Source organism: Haliotis cracherodii, unplaced genomic scaffold, assembly GCF_022045235.1.
Source record: "Haliotis cracherodii isolate W230 unplaced genomic scaffold, xgHalCrac1.p SCAF_6, whole genome shotgun sequence".
NCBI classification, from domain to species: Eukaryota; Metazoa; Mollusca; class Gastropoda; order Lepetellida; family Haliotidae; genus Haliotis; species Haliotis cracherodii.
Genome location: NW_027266319.1, coordinates 3,816,584 through 3,841,720, shown reverse-complemented (window position 1 = coordinate 3,841,720; position 25,137 = coordinate 3,816,584). Strand labels below are relative to the sequence as shown.

The 25,137-nt window shown below is 39.2% G+C and overlaps 1 protein-coding gene across 3 annotated transcripts in view; it reads right to left on the bottom strand.

The window, feature by feature from the left end:
- Positions 1-25,137, bottom strand: part of LOC139444767 (suppressor of tumorigenicity 7 protein homolog) — a 66,520-nt gene that overhangs the window by 14,481 nt on the left and 26,902 nt on the right. For 2 of the 3 annotated variants that reach the window (XM_071225714.1, XM_071225715.1), the window contains exons 2-5: positions 24,996-25,078; positions 9,766-9,925; positions 6,245-6,415; positions 4,986-5,064 (exon numbers count right to left, since the gene is read on the bottom strand). In XM_071225714.1, coding sequence (XP_071081815.1) covers positions 4,986-5,064; positions 6,245-6,415; positions 9,766-9,925; positions 24,996-25,078 — 493 coding nt within the window. The remainder of the gene's footprint in view (positions 1-4,985; positions 5,065-6,244; positions 6,416-9,765; positions 9,926-24,995; positions 25,079-25,137) is intronic. The other variant, XM_071225716.1, reaches the window with a different exon arrangement.

Below are 25,137 nucleotides of genomic sequence, written 5' to 3'. Positions count from 1 at the left end.
GGCTTCAGACATGTGACTAAAAACAGACTGCATATATATATATAGTTAAAGAAATTGACAAACATAAACAAATAGTTAATAATTCAAAGAATACTATCTCTATCACATCATAGTCGACTATCTTGTATTTTGGCTTTCATCACACAATGAAATCTTCAGATTTTCAACAGAAGTCCTCTTCACTGTCAACTATCAATAAGAAGTTGTCCAAGTAATAGTATCTGGCTACCCACACCTCATGCCCATAACAAAAATACATACCATGCTACAGTAATAAGAATCATTAACCAGTTAAAATCACTTTGTTTAAGATACTGTGTCTATTGTATCAGTAATTGATATTTGATATTTTTCTCTGGGACATTTCCAATAAATCAGCACCAGGAAGACAACCACATAATTCTCATTAGGATGACAAGAAAACTGTTCTTCCCACAATACTGGTACAGCGCCATCAGGAAAATGAGGCTGTGTGGCAGGATGCTATGTGATGTCATTGGAAACAGGAAAAGGAAGTCGGCACCTGATATCGATATCTAACAGTATAGAACTGTCTCAATCCATCACAAACATAGGAGTCCACTTGGGACTATTTCAGGAAAATTAGGCATTGTAATTTTTTTTCTTTGGGTCTTCAAAATATTTTGACTACTTTGGGTCCATTCTAAACAAAGTATTTTTAAATCAGGATGTAGACAAGTTCTTTTACGAACAATTGGTAATAATTCATCTTAAATGCTGTTTCAGGTGACTTCAAAATATTGCATGTTTTGAGCCATTTGGAGCTCGGATGTTTGCCTCTTGCAGTGTTTGGTAGTCATTTGGTATGTACTTCCTTCTGGAAGTCATGTGACCCTCATTTGAGTGAATGAGTGAGTAAGTATGGTTTTATGCTGCTTTTAGCAATATTCCAGCAACATCATGGTGGGGGGACAACAGAAATGTGCTTCACACATTGTGCCCATGTGGGGAATCGAACCCAGATCTTCAGCGTGACAAGCAAACGCTTTAACCACTAGGCTACCTGACCACCCCAACTCTCATTTGAAGCTAGAGGTAGTGCTTTTGTGCTCTTTTTACGGCAGTAGAATTCATGAATGTTCAGTGAGTTAACAGTAAAAAGTATGGTACCCAAGCCGAAGAGACTACATTGAGTAATCAGGTGAGGTGACATGTGGTCGTTGCATTCAAAATAATGTAGTGAAGGACATGCACATGTTGAGTGTGGCTGCTTATATTTGTCTATACTAATGCGAGCTTATTGAGCCAGCCCACTGAGATACCAATGCCCCAGTTTAACATGAATACCCTGCTCAGTCTAGTATACTGACTCTGAGCTGACTACCTAGTCCTTGTTTTATCTGCTTATTGCTGTCTCTGGGTAACAAAGACCATCATTTAAAATGTTTTTGTATGACACTCTGGGTGTTGAATCACCGACCTTACTCTCTCCGGGGAGCTGCTCAATCCACAAGACTACAGTAACTGGTTTTTTAAAATTATTTTTGTATGTTTTCATACAATCTGTTTTCCCACAAACATTATAAGCATTTAACTCAGTAGGTGATGAATCAATGTTTCATATGAATAACAACCTTGAGAACAATATGAATCTGTTTATTTTGGAAAACACTGAATATCAAAATCAGAATAATAGGAGCAAATTGCAGGGGCCTCGCAGATAAAAGGAAACATGACGAAGTAATGAACCTATGTCGAAAGAAGAAATTTTCTTTAATATGTCTACAAGTCATTCATGTTTCTAAAGAAGACGAAACATAAATGAGAAACGAATGGGGACTTCAAAGTATAATAGCGCCTTACACGTCAAATGCAAGAGGAGTTGCCATTTTGTTTTGTAATACTTTAGAAATAAAAATCCATAAATTTAAACAAGATATTCATGGAAACTATATAACAGCAGATATCCCAATAGAGGCCAAAAGGTTAACTCTGAGTAATATTTATGGGCCAAATCAAGATGAACCTGTTTTTAACAATACTTTATTCAATAATATTGATGAATTTGAAAACGAATCACTGGTTATATGCGGAGATTGGAACTTGGTACTCAATCCGGCTGTCGATTTGGATACTGTCTCTTGTGAATTGGAAATAATCAACTAATAACAATTGCATTGCCATGTATATGTATGTGTACGCATAGTGCATGCAAACAATCTCAGAACTGGGAAGGTTTGATACCCCAAATTGATACCCACATTTGCTACCTGAAATTTGAGATTTCATACCTAAGTGTTGGAAAGACTTTACCCTAAGATTGATACCCAAGCTTTTGAAATATTTGATACCCACGATTTGGGATTATTTGATACCTATGATTTGAGAAGATTTGACACCTGAATGGGGAGATAATAGTCCACATTGGTGTGGATTATTTTGTTCTGACCAGAGTCAGCAGTGTTAGCTACGATCCATGCTTTTTGGGTACACTGACAGTTATAAATATGTTTTTAACAACTTTCATAATCAACCATAAAATATACAAAAAGCAACTCCATACTTGCAATGATGAACTTCATTGCCTATCATGGGTCCTACAAACACATTCAACAGAACGCCATCCAGTCTGTCATCCACACCGAATTGCAACTGCTTCTGAATTGAATTGACTTGGATAGAAAGAATAATTCCATGACGTTCGTCTGTTCTGTTTGTGAGAGGCTAAACACCAAAGTGAGACCTAGACACATAGATTCATCTTCCCAACAGACTCACGCTTCCTGCTGACGTCCTCCCCAGACATGTCTGTTGATTTTCCTGTCACATCTTTAATGTACACAGCACCGTATCACCAGATAGCTTTCATGAGTTTAGTCACAACTAGACAAATATTTCCATTCGTCTGACTCATTAATTAAGTAGGCTGCTGTGATTATTCCAGACATACAGAGATATTTCCTTTCTTTTCCTGCTTTGATGTATGTTTAGTCTGATGAAGTTTGTGACGTCAACACATGAGGATTAAGTTTAGAAAGTTCTGATGAGAGCTCAAAGTCATGGACTTCGAATCAATACAAGTCTTTTGTCTGTCAATTACACGCAGTTCCAAGTTGTTATCGGCACTGTTGGTTGGACAGAGGGCCATCTATTTTAGACGACAAATGAGGGAAAGTGACATCCTTCATACAGGGTAGTAATCGTGATGGTGCTTTGGGCTCAAAATACCACAATGCTTGATGCAATTTGTGAGGAATGTGGTTTGGCAATTATTTAGTGAGCTTGTGTCTTCACCTACAAACAGTGAGATACTGCGAAGTGGGAACTGACTGGTGGCACCGTCACCATGTATAAACTAGGACCTGAAGATACAGATCGGGGTCACAATAAATATGCCAGTCTGGTAAACACTGAGAACCATAGTGTCAGAGCTAGTGTCAGAGCTAGTGTAGATCTAGAGTCAGAGCTAGTGTAGATCTAGTGTCGGAGCTAGTGTAGAGCTAATGTTGGAGCTAGTGTAGAGCTAATGTTGGAGCTAGTGTTGAGCTAGTGTCAGAGCTAGTGTAGATCTAGTGTCAGAGCTAGTGTAGATCTAGTGTCGGAGCTAGTGTAGAGCTAATGTTGGAGCTAGTGTTGAGCTAATGTCAGAGCTAGTGTAGATCTAGTGTCAGATCTAGTGTCAGAGCTAATGTCAGAGCTACTGTAGAGCTAATGTTGGAGCTAGTGTAGAGCTAATGTCAGAGCTAGTGTAGATCTAGTGTCAGATCTAGTGTCAGAGCTAGTGTAGAGCTAATGTTGGAGCTAGTGTAGAGCTAATGTCAGAGCTAGTGTCAGAGCTAGTGCTTCTTGACACACTACAAAATGTTTTGCCTATGAAGATGTACATATTTGATATTAATCAATTTGACTGAGGGGAATTCTGTGCATAAAGACAGAGTTTGTTATTTTTGAAGTGCTAACTGGGGAAACAAACTTCTTTTCAAGACACAAGGAAATATTTTTAGATAGAGTATTGGAGTATAAGAGTATTGAGTGAGTGTATAAGAGTATTGAGTGAGTGAGTGAGTGAGTGTATAAGAGTGAGTGGGTGAGTGAGTGAGTGAGTGAGTGAGTGAGTGAGTGAGTTGATTGAGTGGATTGGTGGTTGGATAGGTAGTCGGTTGTGGGGGGGATGGCGGTTGGGTTTGAGGGAGAATGAATCTAAGGGAAGGGGGGTGGGCGCACTTGTGAATAAATGTATGGTGTACATCTGTTAGCATTGAAAATAAAGTAATCAGAATGAAATACAAAATATGCATAACTGAAATTGGGATCGTTTCAAAACAGCAACACAAGAATACGCTTGTTATATTAACCAGGAAGTAATCACACTACAATTTTGTAACACTCCTGCAGTAACACCAGCCAATAACGCTAATAACAAGCAGCCAGGTATTACACGTCCAATGATAGTTCTCCCCTATTCCCTCCCAGTAAAAAACTTAACTGAGTGAGCTGAATAGCATCAAAGCTTCACAGAAGCCACCCATTCCAGCTGACCAGGCCTCCAGAACATGTTAACCATTCCCATTGGGGATTGATAGTTTTCTTGGGATATTCAATATATTTTTACACCCTTCTATCGGGTATTGTTACACCACTGATTAGATATTCGTTTAAACAATTCTGCATAAAATACTGTTTCAGGTGACTTCTTATTTGTGTCTCTTCATGTCTTCATGCTAAGGTTAGTTTGTTTGTTTAATTGTTTGTTTGTTTGTTTAACGCTGTACTCAGCAAAATTCCAGTTTCAGAATGGTGGTCTTTAAATAATCGAGTCTGGACCAGACAATCCAGTGATCGCCATCATGAGCATCAATCGATGCAATTGGGAAACAATGACATGCATTAACCAAGTCAGTGGGCCTGACCACCCGATCCCGTTAGTCGCCTGTTACGCAAATGGAAGACCAATTCTAACCCGCATCTTCACGGAGCATCTTCCCAAACAGATATCAGAGACGGCAATCAGTAGATGTACTCACTCAGAGTTTTTCTCCAGAGATTCGTGCGCAGCTTTTATCCTGGACTGTGGATTCCGCTCCCTCCACGCCATCTGCATGACTAAACACACACACACATGAACAAGTTGGCTGATGGTCACCAGTGTTCAAAACAAGGAGAGCTAGTGAGGTGAAACGGGTATAAAACTGCATTCAAGATTGTTGCACCTTTATAGTGAACTGTTATTCAAAAATCTCTATTTTCCTTGAGGGGAGGTGAAATGGGGTTTAACATTGCATTCAAGATTATTCATCATTTATAGAGCGATATGCGTGTTTGTGTGTGTGTGTTTAATGTGTTTGTTGCATAATAGCAGCAATATTCTAGCTAATCCACTGACCAACAATCCATTGATCGATATTGTGAGAGTGAGTGAGTGAGTGAGTGAGTTGGATTTAACACCGCTTTTAACATTATTCCAGTTATATCGCGGCGTTTTAGCTTAATGTGGGATGAAAGCCCGAAGTGATGCAGGTCTCAGACGTTTACCACTACGGTGAAACCCACGAGCACGGGTATGGTGCTGACAAATCTAGAAACATAATCGGGGCGAACTGGGATTCGAACCCACAATCATAGGTTTCTGGCGTGCCAAAGGGACGCAATTCTGCACAGCGAATCGAAGGGCCTAAGACAACTGGGCCACCCGTGCCCCCGACCGATACTGTGAGCAACCATCCATGTTGCATGCAATGACATGCCATCAACGCCACCGAGTAAAACCCATTAAGTCGCCTCTTAAGACCAGCATATATCTTTTATAGCTGTTCCTTTATTTTCCTTCATCAGTATATGAAAGACATGCCAAAACAAGTACCATATTCGACCTAGTAAGCGCCCACGGCGATATTTGCTAATATATTAGCTAATGAACAATCCCAATTAGCACCCCTTCCGATTGATCAATGTACACAAGACCTATTTATTCGTCTATAATACGCACTCGTGTGTAATATGCACCCTCAAATATGGGGAATTAAATTCTGGAAAAATATATCTGTCGTATATAAACATTTCAGGCTGTCAGCATACACCACAAAATTTATCTTTCAACTTGTTTTTTTTTTCACATAAAATTCTAATAAGAGCCCCCTATTTCTAATTTTGGGAGCGCCCTGGGCACTTATTACGTCGAATACGGTAAGAGAAAAAGCAATATGAACTGTTACTTTTGCATATTTCTCAATACTAATATTTTAACACAAACAAGTAGCCACTGATCCTTTTCAACTTTACTTACTTTCATATTCTGGTTTCCCAGCATCATATTCACACGTGAAAAAAGTCTGATGATCTTGTGCAGAGAGATTCATGTCATAATATGTCAACGGATCTTTATTTGTTGCCCAAATAAAACGCTGGTACTCCGATCCACGGAATAGGTTGAGGGGATTCCGCCAAACTTTGCATTCTGGAAATAAGAGGCAAGGTTAGCCATCGCATGCAGAATATTGATTACGCCATTCTGATGTAAATATTGGCTGATATCAACCTACGTGACCTGGCACTTAACATCCCCTATCGAAACATGCCGCCAAAAATCTCATAAACATGGCTAAAATGTTGAAAGCTAGATCTAGCGCTGAGCAAGGGAGGGTCTGGAAAATCAAAACATAACGATCCAAAATACAAAAGACAGGGAATGAACGAAATGATTATTCAAGAGTTGATCAAAGCATCTCATGATGATATTGGAACATTTCAAAGGAACCTGCTGTTATCAATAAAACAGATATTCATGTATTTCATTCAGGCACACACTGAAGTTCAAGAATAACAATGTTTGTTTGATGAGAAGAAAAATATCCACGCTAGAGACAAGCCATAATGTTAATTCTTATTTACCATGGGATTGATTTCTGTTAGTTAACAGGAAAATTTAAAAGGTATTTTTTTTATCTGCTTTTTTAATTTAAATTTCAAAAATTCAAATATCAGCTAAATATGGATTTTAAACATTCAACTTTTCCAATAGACATAGAATACTTCATTGCACACCATCATTCTTAAGTTATGCAATCAAATCACAAATAAAGGCACTGCATGGTTGTGTAATTCTTTAAATTATTTATGAAAAAAAGTAAATCGCATCAAACAAAATCATAATGGAAATGAAAGATGAGGATCACAAATGAAGACAACTAACATCCCTTGAAACCACATTTCATGTCTTGGCTACAGTATCTAAACTGGAAGTTGTGATGAACCAAAATGGCATATCACTTGATGTGTAAAACCATATGTTACAAGATACATCACCAAATATTGATTTCCTGAAAACTACTCTTGCTTCATTATCAGCTTTGATGCTAGCTTCCTGGCAACTGTATTTTACCATGACACTCAAAAACACAAATTCTCTGAGTAGCTTTGACAATATGACACTTGAAACAATGAAATGCGAAAAATTACAAATCTGATAGCCAGTGATAACATGGTCTCCGCTTATTACATGACAGTCCACATTTCTTACTTCCCTGATGAAGCCTAAAAATCTAGGCCCCAAGCACTCCATGACAGGGGGGAAACAGGGAACATATACTACTCAACATTTGCAAGGGCCACACCTTTGACTGAAAAAGACGATTTTAGCAAATGTTGAGCAGTATACATAGTGTCTCACAAACAATATCAAGGGTAGATTTAACACCAAATTTGTATGTAGCGAGCAGGACTTGCTCCTTCTAAAAGTTACTGGACCTTCTCCAAACTAAGTGGCCTACAACTAAATGGTGGAGGCCACGAAGTGGCCGAACCTGAGGTCACGTAGCCTCCTCGCAGGGCTCTGAAAACTCTTCACCCCTGAAACGCCTTTTCCTGCACTCTTGAGATTAAATCATGGCTTCCGTTCTGCTCAATCCGAGGTGATTTATTAGCAAATAAAGATGTTGTACACAACATTACAAAATGGCCGCCTGGTTGTGATATTCTACCGAGATGATCTTGATACATCTTTCCAAAAGTTAACCATTCATACGATCTCATCTCTCTAAATATTTTTCTTTGTCATCAACATTACATGATTAAACATACATGAGAAGGGGTGAAATTTAGGATAGCCAGACGGGCCATCTACGTTATGATTCAGCTTGACCTTTGTAATCTTAACTGGCTTTGGGCCAGCAGGCCAGCAGTTAAATCAACCCCTGAATATTTTTCAAACTGCCAAATATCAATTATGATAAAGTGGCAACCCTTGCTACAAATATGCAATGGGCTTGGCCAAACATTCATTGAAAGCATTAAATATTTCTATTGAATTATGGTGGCATCAGTAGATGAGAAATGATAGTTTGTTGTCTTTACACTAGAATGTCAAGGATATGGCAATATAATCAATAACTCAAGTAAATGGCAGTCAAACAGACATATGAGGGTTGTGTGTAAGTAAATATTCTGTATTTGTCAATCATATATCTACATCTGAATAAATGAATAAACCATTAAGAATGGCATCACATTCATGTCAATTGAGTTAATCAATACAATTCCCAGATCTCATTGTATCTCGCCACCTTCTCCCTAACAGAAATAATTATTTATATTTCCACATGTCATATACGCATGCAATTTGAGTGAGTTTGTTGGGTTTAATGTTGCTTTTAACAACAGTATTCCAGTTATATCACGGTGTGTCAGATTGATGTGGGAGGTGAGCAAGTCTCAGACATTTGGTGAAACCCATGAGCACAAGTATGGTGCTGACAAACTGGGATTCAAACCCCAAACCATAGGTTTCTGGTGTGCCCATGGGACGCAACACTGCACAGTTAATAGGGGCGCCTCAGAGGACCGGGCCTTGAGAAGCACCTCCGCCGCCACCTCCTCTGAAGTTGTTACCATTGCCCCTATGCAAAACCAGCCAAAATAAGAACAGGGACTCTCTCAAATTCATTTAGCTGTATATTTAAGGTCATGGAGCATGTTGACCACAGAAAAAACAACAACCCCCAAATCCCTCCATTCTAAGTTTGGACCCACTCAACCCTTATTTTTAATCCCATTTCCAGGCAGGGTCCCTATATTGTTCGAAGTTAAGAGGCGGTATTGGCACTATTGAGATTGTTTAGGTGTGCTCCCTTAGTATGTGATGGTGGCACAGATGGCTCTTTCTTCTAAGGCAGCACAATTCACAGTGCAGAGTTGCGTCCCTTAGACGTGGAAGAAACCAGTGAATACGTGTTTGAATCCCAGATCCTCCCTCAAAACATTCCTAGGTGTGTCAGCACCATACCTGTCCTAGTGGGTTTCACTTCGGACTTTCTTCATCAAGCTGACACACTGAGATACAACTGAAATACTGTTCAAAGTGATGTGATTTATTTGTTTGTTGTTTAACAGCGTTAGATATTGGCACTAGTCCTGTAGTCCTGACCAAACTGCCCGAAAGTAAAGGTATCCTAAGGACTAGCAGAAATTGGACCATTTTAAGGGTTTTGCTATATGTTATCATTTTAAGGACTAGTGGACAAAACTGTTAGTTTCTAACCCTGTTAACACTGCACTCAGCAATATTCCAGCTTTATGACCGCTGACTGTAAATAATCAAGTCTGGACCAGACAATCTAATGATTGTCATCATGAGCATCGATGTACACAACCTGGAAATCATGACAAGCATCAACCAAATCAGCGAGCCTGACCACCCGATCCCGTCAGTTGCCTCTTACGACAAGCATGGGTTGCTGAAAGTCAGTTCTAACCCGGACCTTCACGGGGTCCAGAGTGGTGTGGAACTTATGTTTAACGATGTAGTCCTACCTGGCAGAGTCTGTTGTTGTGTTGTGGAAGTGTTGCCGCTGCTGCTGCTAGGGGTCTCAGTCGTCCCCTCCCCGCCGCCCAGGAGGGGGGATATGTGGTTGAGGGACACCTGCTCTATGAAGGAAGTTCCATATTTCTTGAAGTACCACCACTCAAATATCTGAAAAAAGAGAAAATAAATATATAAATAAACTCTGGATGATATCAGTATTGGATTACATACAATATCCACATGGGTTAGTGACACATCTAAGGACCTGAGAATAATGATTGTGCCACGAGGCCCTGAATGGTCTCTTGATATTTATGATGCAAATGTTCCTTCACTTGACCGAATGGGGTGAGGTGAGGTGAGGTGAGGTGAGGTGAGGTGAGGTGAGGTGAGGTGAGGTGAGGTGAGGTGAGGTGAGGTGAGGTGAGGTGAGGTGAGGTGAGGTGAGGTAAAATTGGGTTTAACGTCGTGTTCAAGATTATTGCACTTATACAGCGACGTACATGCTTGTACTAGTCCGGACTGATGCTGATTTACTCTGCTAGCTCACTGAGATACCATGCTGCAGTTTAAGATGAATACCCCACTCAGACACAGTATACTGACTCCGAGCCGACCAGTCCTTGCTTTAACCCCTTAATGCCGGGCGCCAGACAGGGTCACCATGGTAACAACAAGTACCATCTTTTAATGTCTTTTGGTATGACACAACCGGGGATCAAACCCCGAACTTTCAGTCTGTTAGTATGTATAATGAAAACAAATAGCAAAACGCTCAAAAATGGCAAATTTCTACTCGTCCTTATGATATCCTAACTATTGGGTGGTTTGGCGAGGATAACAGGACAAGTGCCAATTTCTAATGCTGTACTTGGTACAACACCAAGACACACTGAATATTTCAGCCCGGTTGTCCAAACTGAAAGAACATGGTAGCACTCAAAAGAAGTTAGAACATCAGATTCTTTCATTTTGCTATGTCATGGCAGTTAAACTATATTCATATGAAAGAATCGGTGATCTTCAATTCTTTTGCATAGTACACATCATGTATTCACAAGCAAAACTTTTAATAATTCATAAAAGAATTACCGTCATTGTAAAAAATTACTTATTTCATACGAGAAGATGAAGAAGACATTGACATTTCAATAAGGATGACGTCAGTGACAGCTTTAGGTACATCACGGACGTCAAAGACTGATACATTAATATAACAGCAGATCCATAATTGTCCAATGAACCAATGGCAACCCATAATCCTAATATCTGAGAAGTAAATTAATCAAAAATACTAAAAGCTCAGAGACAAAACAACATATTTCACATCACTATTGAGTGGTGACACATTAATGCATGGATTACTTTGTTGATATTTAAGATATAACAAAATCAGTCACTTTCCATCTTCAATGGACATAACAAGTCAGCTTGGGTAAATTAAAACTTCATTTCATCACAACAGTTTACGTAAGAGATTATGGATGACACAATTTTCATATCGATAATTGTTAATATTTCTTCACATCAACTATAATTCTGATTATCAATCTTTTTAGGCAGCCCTTGTTAGAATAATTTCCACATAGAGTGAAATCATCAAGTTTCAACTACTGTATGTGCGTGCTGGCCTGTCATATCCAACTGACACTGTCGTTACATTGGGTCCAGACAAAGTTTCACATCATCAGTAATCTTTGAAGACTTCTCTAAAACATTCTCAAAACATTCCTATTATTGATAGAATGAGTTGTGTTTACCCTTTTCACCCTTTTATCAATCTTATGGCAATGCCAAGGCTGGATAACGAACAATGAATAACTTCTGCTGCCATAATGACTTGCACAGTTAGATATTAAGTATAATCAAATATACGTCAAATTGTAAGTACTGCAAGACTAGCGGGGAGCCTTTATTCCATCATAGTGTTGACAGAGATTTTATTGTGATCATATAGTTATAAATCCTTAGTGAATTATCAAACATTTGAAACTTTCACAAATGTTTGACTGAACATATTGTGATAGGGTGGGTTGTGGAGGGTGGTGAGGAGTTTGCAGTGTGGAGGATGGGGCGTAGAGTCTAGGGTGTGGGGGGCGTGGAACGTGGGGGGTGGGCCATTGAGAATGGGGCATGGGGCATGGAGTGTGGGGCGTTGTATTTAAGCCAAAGGGACCAACCATTTCAGTTTCAAGGGGAGCTTGACTATTCTCAAAGTTATTTTTTCCATCCATATTTTCTCAGCTTGCCAGCCTTCCCTTTGAAATGTGTTTATCTTATTGAAAAACAGACACAAAAAAACCAAACTATCTGGTTAACATGGCCATGATATCTTTTACATTTTTATTTTGTCAACTTTATTTTTTCATCAACATGATCCTGTAACAGGAACAAAACAAGATGACTTCTGCCCATCTGTGGACATAAAATATTGCAGCATGTTCAGGGTTTCAGACAGTACATGTTGACAATGACTCGTCAGATTGGTTCATTATGAAAACAACTTGTTTGATTGGTTCATTATGACACTGACTCTTGTCATCCATGATGTTCTATAGATTCTTTCAAACTTGGTAATGATCCATGATTGGTAAGGATCCAAACTGGTAATTGTGCAATCTAAATATATAAATTTATGAAAATATCCTCATTCCCCTTGTTTCTGGCAAAATCACTGCTAGTTACAGAGAGATAAGCAGCTGAATCGCTGTTTCTTTAGCACAATGCAGATTCAGTTTACAACCAAGGTGAAGGTCAAGCAATAAGTGCCACATGATCCCTGGTTATTGGAACACATACAGTCTGTCCAAATTGGACTCTAGTCAAATTTGGATTTTGGTGAAAACCGGACTTTTTCAACACCTCAATAAATTATCATTACCGGTACCCAAACTGACCTATAACTCTCTAATTCAGACTTTTTACACTTGGGACTTCGGACTAGAATTATGCTCCCAACAATCAATTTACTATTGAAAAGAAGCTTTTAAATCGGACTAGACCAGACCAGACCGGACCGGACCGGACCGGACCGGACCGGACGGAAAGTTCTCTCACTTTCAAGTAAACTCATTCATTGTCAGCTAACACAATGATGCTAATCCTGCATGTAATCCTATCGATCTTTGTTTTCTTAATTAACTGTTAATGAGAAACTCAGCTTAATTACATTAACTCCATGAGCATGTCAATAAATAAATAAATAACGGTAATCTAGCTTGTCCTTATCAATCACAAACGCTGAGGGAGCGGCAAAGAAACAATGTATCAAACTTACACTTGGTAATAAAGTTGCTTTCATTGAGGAATTGAAGTCACAGCAAAAACCAAAGCATAAAGATTTATTCAAAAAGTGTTGGCATCAGTAAGCAGGCTGTCTTGCATATTCTTTACTGTAGCGAAGACTATCTGCAGTACTTCCCACTTTGAAAAATGAATGATCCTGCGATGGTGAACTACTTACTTCACCTCGAAAGTATGACTGGGGAAATGATTTTGAAATATAATCTTCAGAAACATAAGCAGCCTGTTCTCCATGACCATTTAAGTAAAGAATGTTTTTATGTGTACCGTATTCGACGTAATAAGCGCCCAGGGCGCTCTCAAAATTAGGAATAGGGGGCTCTTATTAGAATATCATTTTGGTGTAAAAAAAAGAGTTGAAAGATAAATTTCGTGGTTTATGCTGACAGCCTGAAATGTTTATGTACGACAGATATATTTTTCCAAAATTAAATTCCCCATAATTAAGGGTGCATATAACACATGAGTGTGTATTACGTGAATAAATAAGTCTTGTATACATTGATCAATTGGAAAGGGTGCTAATTGGGATTGTTCACTAGCCAATATATTAGCAAATATCGCCATGGGCGCCTATTAGAGGGGGGCGCTTATTACGTCGCATACGGTATTTAATGTGAGCCCATGTACACGAATAAAGATGAATGATCGTTGCTTATCATTTTGTGTTAAGTCCAACATTTTTGTACTTGGTACCCAACCGAGTCCGAATGGGACAGATTCCACTCTACTGAGTTTAAGTAGATAATGTTCATATTTATATATAATTTTCATATTTTATAATATATTAGATACAAACAGGGATTCAACATGTTCAAGAAGTGTGGCGTTTTATAACAGTACAGTCACAATCTTGTTAAGCTGAATAAATACAGATGATACATCGTGATGATGGAACAAATATTTACACAAAAACGCATGTCAAAAAGCTCATTACAATTATTTGTTCTAAATTGTAAACCCGATATTTCTGCTAAATTTTTACAACCAAACAAAACACAAAACTCCGCCAATCAGTGTCCTTTCCTCTGATCCTTGTGCCTCAATGGCTTAATCATTGATAATTGTCCCCTTCCACAATCAGTATAAATTCTTAATGATGTCCCCGCTATTAAGTGCAGTGACAAAAGGAGCTTTTAGAAATCTCGGCTCGTCCTGGGCGGTGAACTCCGAGGCCAAGTTATACATCGGCGGCAGCCATGCTGGATCATCTGCCATCATTCTCCCTGCACTGCTCACTCATACATCTGTCTGGCGCCGGGGCCGAAAAATCAATACCCGATTTGGAGAGGTAACAGTACAAGCTAGAAATAGCCTGGCACTGTGTTTGGTATTTAGCCAACGATTCAGTATTCTATACATGCTTCCATGTAATGAGAGAATGCTTTATGGTGATATCTGGCATTATTAAAACTGACCCTGTTACATCATGGCGGCATTATACGATGACATTGGACCATCCTTGGCTTGTCTACAAGATCTGTGTATTTTATAGCTATCACTGTGGAGCAATGGCTGCAGTAGGCTATTACACTGTATACAGATAATAATCTAGGACGATGCCGGTCATGTTCTGGGATCTTCCTCTTTAGATTCAGCAGCTGATACTGAACATGATGCCATTTGTGAAACTGTTTGATAGTGAACAATTAAAGATAAAATATAATATCATAGGTACAGTTTCCCTTGGTGGATATACAGTAAGCTATGTTTATAAATAAAACACGCTTATAACAAACTGGCTGATATAACTAACTAGTTTTTAGTCCCTGACATTTGTTGTATTTATGCTGTATACATATGCTTATAACAAACTACGGTTATTACAAACTACATTTAGTGGTCCTTTTGAGTTCGTTATAACCGTAGTTTACTGGATATGTTTTACATATGCTCAGTACTGGTAGAGATACATTCTGAGAAGTCTTTGAGGTCTTCAGCTACGGTATTTTAAAAAAGGGATCTGCTAAATCTTTACTTTTGACATTTGGGTAATGACAAGGAGCCCTTGACTTTCGACTTTTTTGGTTTGGCTTGGTTACAAAAAGATAAAAAACAGTGAGTGAGTGAATATGGTTTTACGCTGCTTTTAGCAATATTCCAGCATTATCACGGCGCCCCGGGGACACCAGAAATGGGTTTCACACATTGTACCCATGTCGGGAATCGAACCCGGGTCTTCGGCGTGATGAGCAAAAGCTTTAACCACTAGGCTACCCGACCGCCCCTGATAAAAAACAAGCATCATAGACTACATAATGGCTGACCAAGTTCAGGAATAGAACCTTTAGGATTCAGAATGGCAGAATTGTGTAGGTACTAGAGCATTTGAGAATGATTCCTTGCTACAGTATGATGCCGTTCTAAGTGATATCATACAAATTTTTTGCAAAAATACATTCATTTAATATTGTCTAAGTGCTTCTAATGGCTATAACTTATTGGGCTCACAAGGGCAGCTCTTAATTTGATCATGTATTGGGGTTATTTTTGTGGGATATTTTTGTGAACAGTTTAGATACAATTTCCATCGTCATCATAGTGACGTTAACATTAAAAGATGCTGGTGCAGCTCTCCATGTCAGGGTATTGTGAAACGAACCCAGGATGTTCCAACAGTTATAACTAGTGTTGGGAGTAGATCTGTGTGATGGATGATAATTTGTTGATGGAGTCTGGACCAGACAATCCAGAGACTGATATCATGAGCATTGATCCACGCAAATGGGATACAATGACATGCATCAAACAAGTCTGACCACCCGATCCCAAGCATGCTCACCTCTTACTACAAGCATTGGTTGCTGAAGATCTATACTAACCCGGATCTTCACGGTTGAGTAGATCTTTAATTTTTCATGGTAGGTGTAAATTCACAACTTTTGTGTTAGTTTTGTTTTGTCACTGTGTGCCTGCGTGCATGCATAGGTGTGTGTGTGTGTGCATAGGTGTGTGTGTGTGTGCATAGGTGTGTGTGTGTGCATAGGTGTGTGTGTGTGCATAGGTTTGTGTGTGTGTGTGTGTGTGTGTGTGTGTGTGTGTGTGTGCGTGCGTGTGTGTGTGTGTGTGTTAGCCTACTGAGATACCATTTCGAAGTTTAACATAGATACCAACTCAGACACATTATTCAGTCTCCAAGCCAACCAGTCCTTGTCTTATCCCCTTAATGCCGAGTGCCAGGCAGGGTAACAACAAGTACCATACAGTCTGGCTGGGGATTGAACCACCAAACTTGAACTCTCCAAGGAGACACTCCATCAACAAGACTATGAAGGTGGTCCTTATTACCCGAGTTGAGATATCACAAAACGGCTCTTAAATTCCAAATCCAACTGCCACACCATGGAAGCCAAGTGTATGACTTTATTGACCCACTGCGAGTTAATCCAACATTGATCCCTTCTGCACACAATCCCTGGAGCAGAAATAATCATTTCCCACTCATTCATGTGAAATATGTCCTTGTCGAAGGACCCCATTAGGGACTGGTCATTTAATGGTCGGAGGGACGAATTTCTTGTTCCATGGATGGATATGGTTTGTTTGTTTGTTTAATGCCGCACTCAGCAATATTCCAGCTGTATGACAGCGGCCTGTAGATAATCGAGTCTGGACTACTCAGTCCATTGATTGATATGACAAACAACGACCCATGCTGTGGGGGCAATGTGACACACTGTTAACCATGCCTGACCACCCAATCCACTTTATTTGCTTATTACCAACATAAGCTGCTGGAAACTAATCTTAACGCAGAATCCCTGCAGAGCTCCAAGGATGGAACCTGTATAGAACATACTTTGTTTGTTTGTTTGTTTGTTGTTTAAAGCCGCACTCAGCAATATTGCAGCTGTATGACATCAGTCTGTAATTAATCAAGTCTGGACCAGACAATCCAGTATCATGAGAATCAATCTACGCAATTGGGATATGATGACATGCATCAACCAAGTCAGCAAGCCTGACCACCAGATCCCATTAGTCGCCTCTTACGACAAGCATGGGTTGCTGAAGACCTGTTCTGACCCAGGTCTTCACGGGTAGGATACAATATGCAGTGATGGAACCTCATCTGACACTGTGCCGAAACATTTTGCGACTATCATCCTGAACATGGCTCATTGCATACTCGTGATTAGTATATGGTGCTGTTATGTGGATTATTATCAGTTACTTGACCGAACAGAATTTTGCTAGATTCGGGCTTTGGACAAGTGGCTAAAGTTGCACACTTGACATGAAGCAAACCCTGACAAATTAGTGAATGAATGTTGTTTAATTCCACTGTTAGCAATAATCCAGCTATCTGACAGGAGCCTGTAAATAATCCAGACAGGACCAGACAAACCAGTGACTGAAAGCATAAGCAATGATCCTTTTCAGAAGTGTTAATTATTAGAAAATATTGCCAATTCTGTTTTTAACTTCAACTGCTGTGACGGCTCTTTTTCAAATGCTACAATAACATTGATAATGTGTGTGATTTTCTTTGGTACAAATCCAAGGCTGAGCCTTCAGTGGGTTTCAATTTTTTCTAAAATGCACTGAAGCCAAATCAGCAGACACCAAACAGACAATGTACTATTTGTGATGGAAACAACCTACATCTTCCTGGGGCAAGCGTGTCCACTAGCCAATATATCAAAGCCAAAAGTACTCACGGAAATGAAAAAAACCTGCTTTTTCGACCTCAGATCTTAAATTATTGCAGTTAATATACAAAATATGTAAATATTCAAACAACTAAATTAGTACTAATTGGGCCATGGCACAAATACAGCGTATCAAATGTTTTTATGCCTTTTTACACGTAAAAGTGTGTAAAAATGTGAATAAAACAGACTATTGTGAAACAGGGCATAACCAGGTGTAAGTAGATCAAGGTGACCTATGACACCTTGACGACAGGTGAGAACAGGTGCGTAATGCCTATAGTCTGTTTCTGCTATGTCAATTTGGACTTAGTTTCATTTTTTAATGTTGAAAGTGCCGACAAATTACCTCCTGTAAAGTACATTTTGTATTGTTCACTGAGATCAAACTAGCAAATACAGACTAGTACTTTTCGAGTTGTTTTGTTATTTCGTATTTACAGCTACGTAACACTTTGTGTCGATTCTTAAATTGAGAAAAACAGTTTTTTTTCATTTCCGTGAGTACTTTAGTTTCTACCCTTGCCACATCAAGGCCACTTTTCTTGGCTCGACCCTGGTGCAAGCTTGCATAGTTCACGAGTTGTGCCCTTTGAAATGAAGATGCGATGTCCAATATTATCTCATATAGCTTCACAAAGACCGCGACTACCATATGCGACAACCTACTCGATCAGATAATGAAAACATTCGTGATTTCCTACCTGACATAAAAACAGGCAAAAGTTGGGTGGTTAAAAAGATGAAAAAGACATATTCATGTCAAAAAAGACAGGCAGTGGTAAATCACTTTCATACGAAGACGTAGATGGATGTAGACGTGGATGTTGATTTTGTGAAATGTTCTCTGATTGGACTACCGATATGTGCAATAGTCCTATCACATTTGGCACAGGAGAGTGGGCTTGAGGTGGCAAGGGCGGAAACAAGACCTTGATAAAAAGACTACTGGAAACTCTTGCCTGGGGAACATGACATAGAGACTGATATTCCAACCCACGCAAATATCAAATGTCAGTATAAATTCCCAATTCGGATATAAACTTTTCTCTGTTCATTTCCATATAGTTATTACCATGAATACTGATAGCTTTGCAGAGATGACTTGTATTTCACTGATAATAGGAGATAAGGTGAGGTGAAATGGGGTTTTATGTCGCATCCAGGATTATTGCACTTGTCCTAAGTTATATAGCAACTTGCATCCACGTGTGTGTGGCTGCTTGTACTAGTCCGGACTGATGCGGATTAACATGAATACCCATTTCAGACCCAGTATACAGACTCCGAGCTGACCAGTCCTTGTTTCAAACCCTTAATGACAAGCGCCAGACAGGGTAACAACAAGTACCATCTCTTAATGTATTTTGATATGATGAGGCCGGGGATGGAACTCCGGGCGGACGCTCTACTACTAGACCACGGAGGCGATCACTGATAATAATTAGGTCCCATATAGAGGAAGATGCTATAACGTGTAGTTTTACATTATTTTATACAATGCAAAGTTACCAAAAAATGCTTCTGAATTGAAGGAAATAGTAACTTAAAAAAATAGAGAATTATTTACATAACTGCGTTTATGCCAGAATTAATGATCACCAAAGATTTCTTTTTCAGATTCAAATTAAAATGACTGTACATAGCTGAAGGTATGTTGACGATTGTGTGTTATCAAATCATGCATGATATAATTCTGAGTGTGACGTCACATGCCCGAATTTATTCTCAAACCAAGACAATAGAGCTCCGCACAGTGAAGCCGATAACACAAGCGCTGCATAGAGTAAACTGGCTTCAGTCTTGTTCCTCAATTGAGGTAAATTAAAGAGAAAGCTTGCGTGTTTTTTGTACGGCTGAGATACAAAATGCTAATTGTCAGCTTGATTAGATAAGGCATTGGACAGTGTTTATCAAAGCTGAGATTACAATATAAATATGTCTTGGTTGTATGGAGCCAATAACTCTCCTACCCAGGGTTCCTTGCGGCCAGCCTGGTACCTCTGTCACATCGTCACATTTTACACAGTCCACTCATGTGTTTTCATCTATTTCATTTGGACGAGTCTACACACTGATAAACATATTTCATGAAATGTTTATGTTTCCTTGATGAAATATCCCAAAATGTATGTGTATTTATCCGGTCATCGAAGACCTACAGAGAGCAAGCAAATTAATTAGTCCCTTAATTGTGTATATTGTCATGCACCTCACTGTCACAGTTGTAGGATAATATCTATATAATTATGCAAAACAAAATGTAAAGTGCATCAAAAGGCTTGCATTAGGCCCACTTGTTCTGATTTCCGAAGTAGTGTGTTTGTTTACAAGCAAGAGGACAGTCCGGTCACATGTTAAGCCTACACCCGCGGTGTGGTCACTGGAGCAGAAACGGAATAAGGCGAGCACAGCCGAGTAAACTCAGGGGTTATTGGCCATTGTTTACAAATAACAGGCAAGTAAAGTCAACATAGCAAATTTGCAGACTTTAATACTTTAGGGCATACTTAATCACAAGTGGTCGACTTAAATTAAATTTGAAAAACAGACATGGTGCAAAAAAGACGATAAAAGACGATAAAAAACGACACACGAAATCGTACCCCTAACAAAAACAAGTTCCTGCTGCCTGACCACTACGCTATTTCCAGGATCGGGACGGCACCCAGTCTGCCTGGTGGTTTGTTAAGGGTTTTCCTACTTGTCAGGCACCTATTGTTATGGGGACAAATTTACTCCAGTGTGGTGATAGGTAAGACAATAGGACGGGAACTGTTTTCATATTCTTTCTGGCTCAACTTCTGCAACAAATGGTGAATGATATCAGCATATTGTCAGGTGAACAGTCCTGAACACATGGGTGATCCTTGCATTCTGAAGAGTTGCATCCCTTAGACACACAAGGATCCACTTGCCAGGGTTTGAATCCCATATTTGTCCTGATTATGTTACTCACCAACTCCATACCCTTACTACCTTGTTTCACACCACAGTAAGTAGTAAACATCAACAACACATCACTTTCAGCTTTCCCCCAATCAAGCTGATGATCTTGACTACTACTTTACAAAATACTGCTGAGAGGGGAACCCATGAAGATTCAGGGTAGAACAGGTCTTCAGCAACCCAGGCTTGCCGTAAAAGGTAACTATGCTGGTGGTAAGAGGCGACTAACGGGATCGGGTGGTCAGACTATCTGACTTGTTTGATGCATGTCATCATATCCCGATTGCGAAGATCGATGCTCATGATATAAATCACTGGATTTTTTGGTCCAGACTTGATTATTTACAGACTGGCGCCATATAGCTGGAATATATCTGAGTGTGGCATAAAACAAACAAACAAACAAACTTAAAGCAGTGTCAAAACCAACTTGCTTCCTCACTACAGCTCAACAATACCCTAACAGCACTGGACATATCCTAACAGAATGGTTGTCAAGCTAATTACTCATCAATGACGTCAATCTGTTCCAAGTCCCTGCATCCACAGCACAAAACACTTGTGAGTGAAGTCATAATGATTTCAAATTGGCCAAATTAAGTCAGTCAGGAGTTAGCGTGGTAGATTTAAATGTTTGTAGGGATTGACAGGTTATTGATTCGGACCATGCCCCCACTGCAATGTGCGAGATACACTTTAAAGTTCACATCTTGCTGTCTCCCTCTGGCCACAGCGTAGGATTCAGACATCCAATCAATAGTCTTAACCCATTCAGGGCTGATAATTAGCATGGACAGTCCGCCACGTGTTTGTATGGATCATGGTTGTGTCAGGAACAACATGACCAGCTTTCAGTTTACATGGAACAACTGTTGGAAGTAGGTTCTCTTTGCTTCAAATAATGCAGTCTTTTAGTATTTAGAAGTTGGTTTGCAAAACATTTTGGTCCAAAAATCAATTTAGGTGGTAAAATTATTTCTTTAAAATTTCAACTTTGAGATAAGTGCCGGTACCAATGAATAAAAATGGCAAGATACCGAATAATAAATTTTTTTGTTGCAAGAATACAGATCTTTATATGTATTATTTATCATTTCTTAAAAACAGCGGTGAAAACATCTTATGTTTTCTTTCTCCAAATTGTAAAACAGAATCAGAGAAATGCTTTTTTTGTCAAGTCCTTATTTTTTTTATCTAATTTCAGGTTGTTATTGACAGTCGGCCTTCTAAAACAACTAAAAACAAACATAAAGCCTAAAAAAGCTAAGTGTTTTATAATGCCATAGTTCACTGGGATTTCTTCTATATGGCTTACACAAGGGCTGAATAGACCTACCGTATTCGACGTAATAAGCGCCCAGGGCAGTCTCAAAATTAGAAATAGGAGGCTCTTATTAGAATATTATTTTGGTGGAAAAAAAACAGAGTTAAAAGGTAAATTTCGTGGTTTATGCTGACAGCCTGAAATGTTTGTATACGACAGATATATTTTTCCAGAATTTAATTGCCAATAATTGAGGGTGCATATTACACACGAGTGTGTATTATAGACGAATAAATAGGTCTTGTGTACATTGATCAATCGGAAGGGGTGCTAATTGGGATTGTTCACTAGCCAATATATTAGCAAATATCGCTGTGGGCACTTATTACGTCGAATAAGGTACATATGAACAACTTTGGGGACCAGTTTGTGAACATACTTAACTTGCCTTCAGATGGTAACAATTCCAAATTTCAACCAGATTGAAAATACACATATAGGCCAGGACAAACATATTCTTTGTTTAACAGATTTTTAAGGTCAATGTGTCGAAGAGTCAGAGGCAAAAATTAAGTAACAAAGACTTCAGGTTAAATCCCTCCACTAACCTTGAAACAAACATACATCAAAAGTTAACAAAACAAAGATGTTAAAAATAGAATATTTTAAAACACTGGAATTTTTATTTATTTATGATATTCCCTTGCCAAATGTGGTATAAACTCTTCTGTACACCAAAACAATATATTGGTCTGGATTGTTAAAGAATTATCAAGAATTAAAGCAGGAATGGGGACAATGGTATGTCATGAAGCGTAAGAAATATTTTCTAAAGTTCACTGCCCAGAGGGGCTTGGAATAACATTTGTTTGTTTATTTGTTTGTTGTTTAACGCCGCGCTCAGCAATATTCCAGCTATATGACGGCGGTCTGTAAATAACCGAGTCTGGACCAGACAATCCAGTGATTGACAGCATGAGCATTGATCCACGCAATTGGGATCAATGACATATATCAACCAAGTCAGCGAGCCTGACCACCCGATCCCGTTTGTCACCTTTTATGACAAGCATAGTCGCCTTTTACGACAAGCATAGTCGCCTTTTACGACAAGCATAGTCGCCTTTTATGGCAAGCATAGTCGCCTTTTACGACAAGCATAGTCGCCTTTTACGACAAGCATAGTCGCCTTTACGACAAGCATAGTCGCCTGCTTGGAATAACAAAAAATGCTGCAAGCCCTTGTGATTTTGTACTAACCTACTTTCTGGCAACAGCCTACATATTGTGTGTTAACCTCGATGTATCTTGTGTGTTTTGAGACCATTACATTAACAAACAGGAAGGTGCTTGGCTGCTTGCTACTATATGTTTGTTGGATGTTTGTGGTGGTCCTAAGACTTTCACATGCATCAGTCATACTCAGTGTGCAGCAAAGGCCAGTTTACAACATTCCAATAAACAAAATGATACCAGACTTTGACGCTAAATGACGAAATAAAAATGTCTTGACTAGTTTTCAATTGGCCGGTCGTGCCAGCCTTATGGAAATGTTACTAGCCCAATGTAAAAGTCACCAGCATTTGGCTAGCGGGCAGGCAGCTATTTCGAACACTGATAATTGCTGATGACATGTGGCGGTTGACAGATTGTGTTGTCCTGGGGCTTTTCTCCTTCAGACAACAATGAATTCTGGATGACAAACCACTGGACAATACCACGGACTCTCCAAGATGGGGTGACATTGACTGAACATTTTAGCATTGATGTACTGATATTTAAACATGATAAAAGTATTACAATATATCAATATACTGATAAAAGTATTACAATATATCAATATACTGATAAATTTATACAGTGTTCCCGCTGGCTTTTGAAACTGCCAGTCCTGCTGGACTGGAAACTCTAAAAATGACCATGTTTTTAATTCTTTCAACATCATGTTAAATGCAATGATGTCATCTCTGGAGTAACTTAGTTGGATCTACACGTCATACACACAAAGTTCAGTCACAATTTTCTCCTTGTTTTAATATTTCGAGACTAAAGTGCTACAAATATATGCCTTTCAGCCCATGTATGAAACTAGCATCACTCGTCTTGAGCATGGCCTTTGCATAACAAAACAGAGGAGCTTTACTTGAATGACATAGCATACATGCAATCAAGGTTGTGAGGCGAGGTCACATGGGGTGTAACGTCACGCCGGCTCGGCATGTGTGCATGGCGTGCGTGCGTGCGTGCGTGCGTGCGTGCGTGCGTGCGTGGAATAGAAGTAAGACACATGTTGTAGAACCTTTTAACAAGTTGCAGTAACTGGGAGGTTTCACAATGACCTCTGCAGCATTCACATACCTGTTCACAAGATATACCTGTACGCAAGATATACCTATACGTAAGACATACCTGTACGTTAGACATACCTGTACGCAAGACATACCTGTGCGCAAGATATACCTGTGCGCAAGATATACCTATGCGCAAGATATACCTGTACGCGAGACATACCTGTAAGCAAGACATACCTGTATGCAAGACATACCTGTACGCAAGATATACCTGTACGCAAGACATACCTGTATGCAAGATATACCTGTACGCAAGACATACCTATGCGCAAGCTACATTAGATAATTTGCAGTGCTGTTATCCTAGTCACGCTAATGGGTTGGTTATCAAATTCCTTCATGTGTATTTGTACACAAGCAGGTTATGGAAATAAAGTTGGTGTATCTTAAACAAATACAAGCTTTTATCATTATCTTGAGCCTTCTGGTCTTAGGGTTTGACTCCAAGATGACCTTAATAGTGGAGTACAAAGTGACTAGAGGTTAAAGTTAGGCATTTTGTTCCCCATGTGGAATAAATTAAAGACGTTTCACTCCCTGCCTAGACAACTTAGGAAATAATGTAATCCTTTGACCGGTCAGTAAGCCTCATCTTTTCTAATTTCACCTGTCTGACAATATTTTTCAGAATCACGCGTAATAATATTTTTTAATTTTGGGGGGATATTGATTAAAATGAGGCATGATGTAGATGTATTTCGCTATGTGCAATAACTTACCAATATAAGCCCTGATATTAGAGAGGACGTCCCTGTCAGCGCAACGTAGAACTTGGGGGTGAGAGTGTTGAGAAACATGGTTGCTGTAACAGAAGACACACATTATACATCCCATGTACATCACTGCATCGTATTGGAAAAT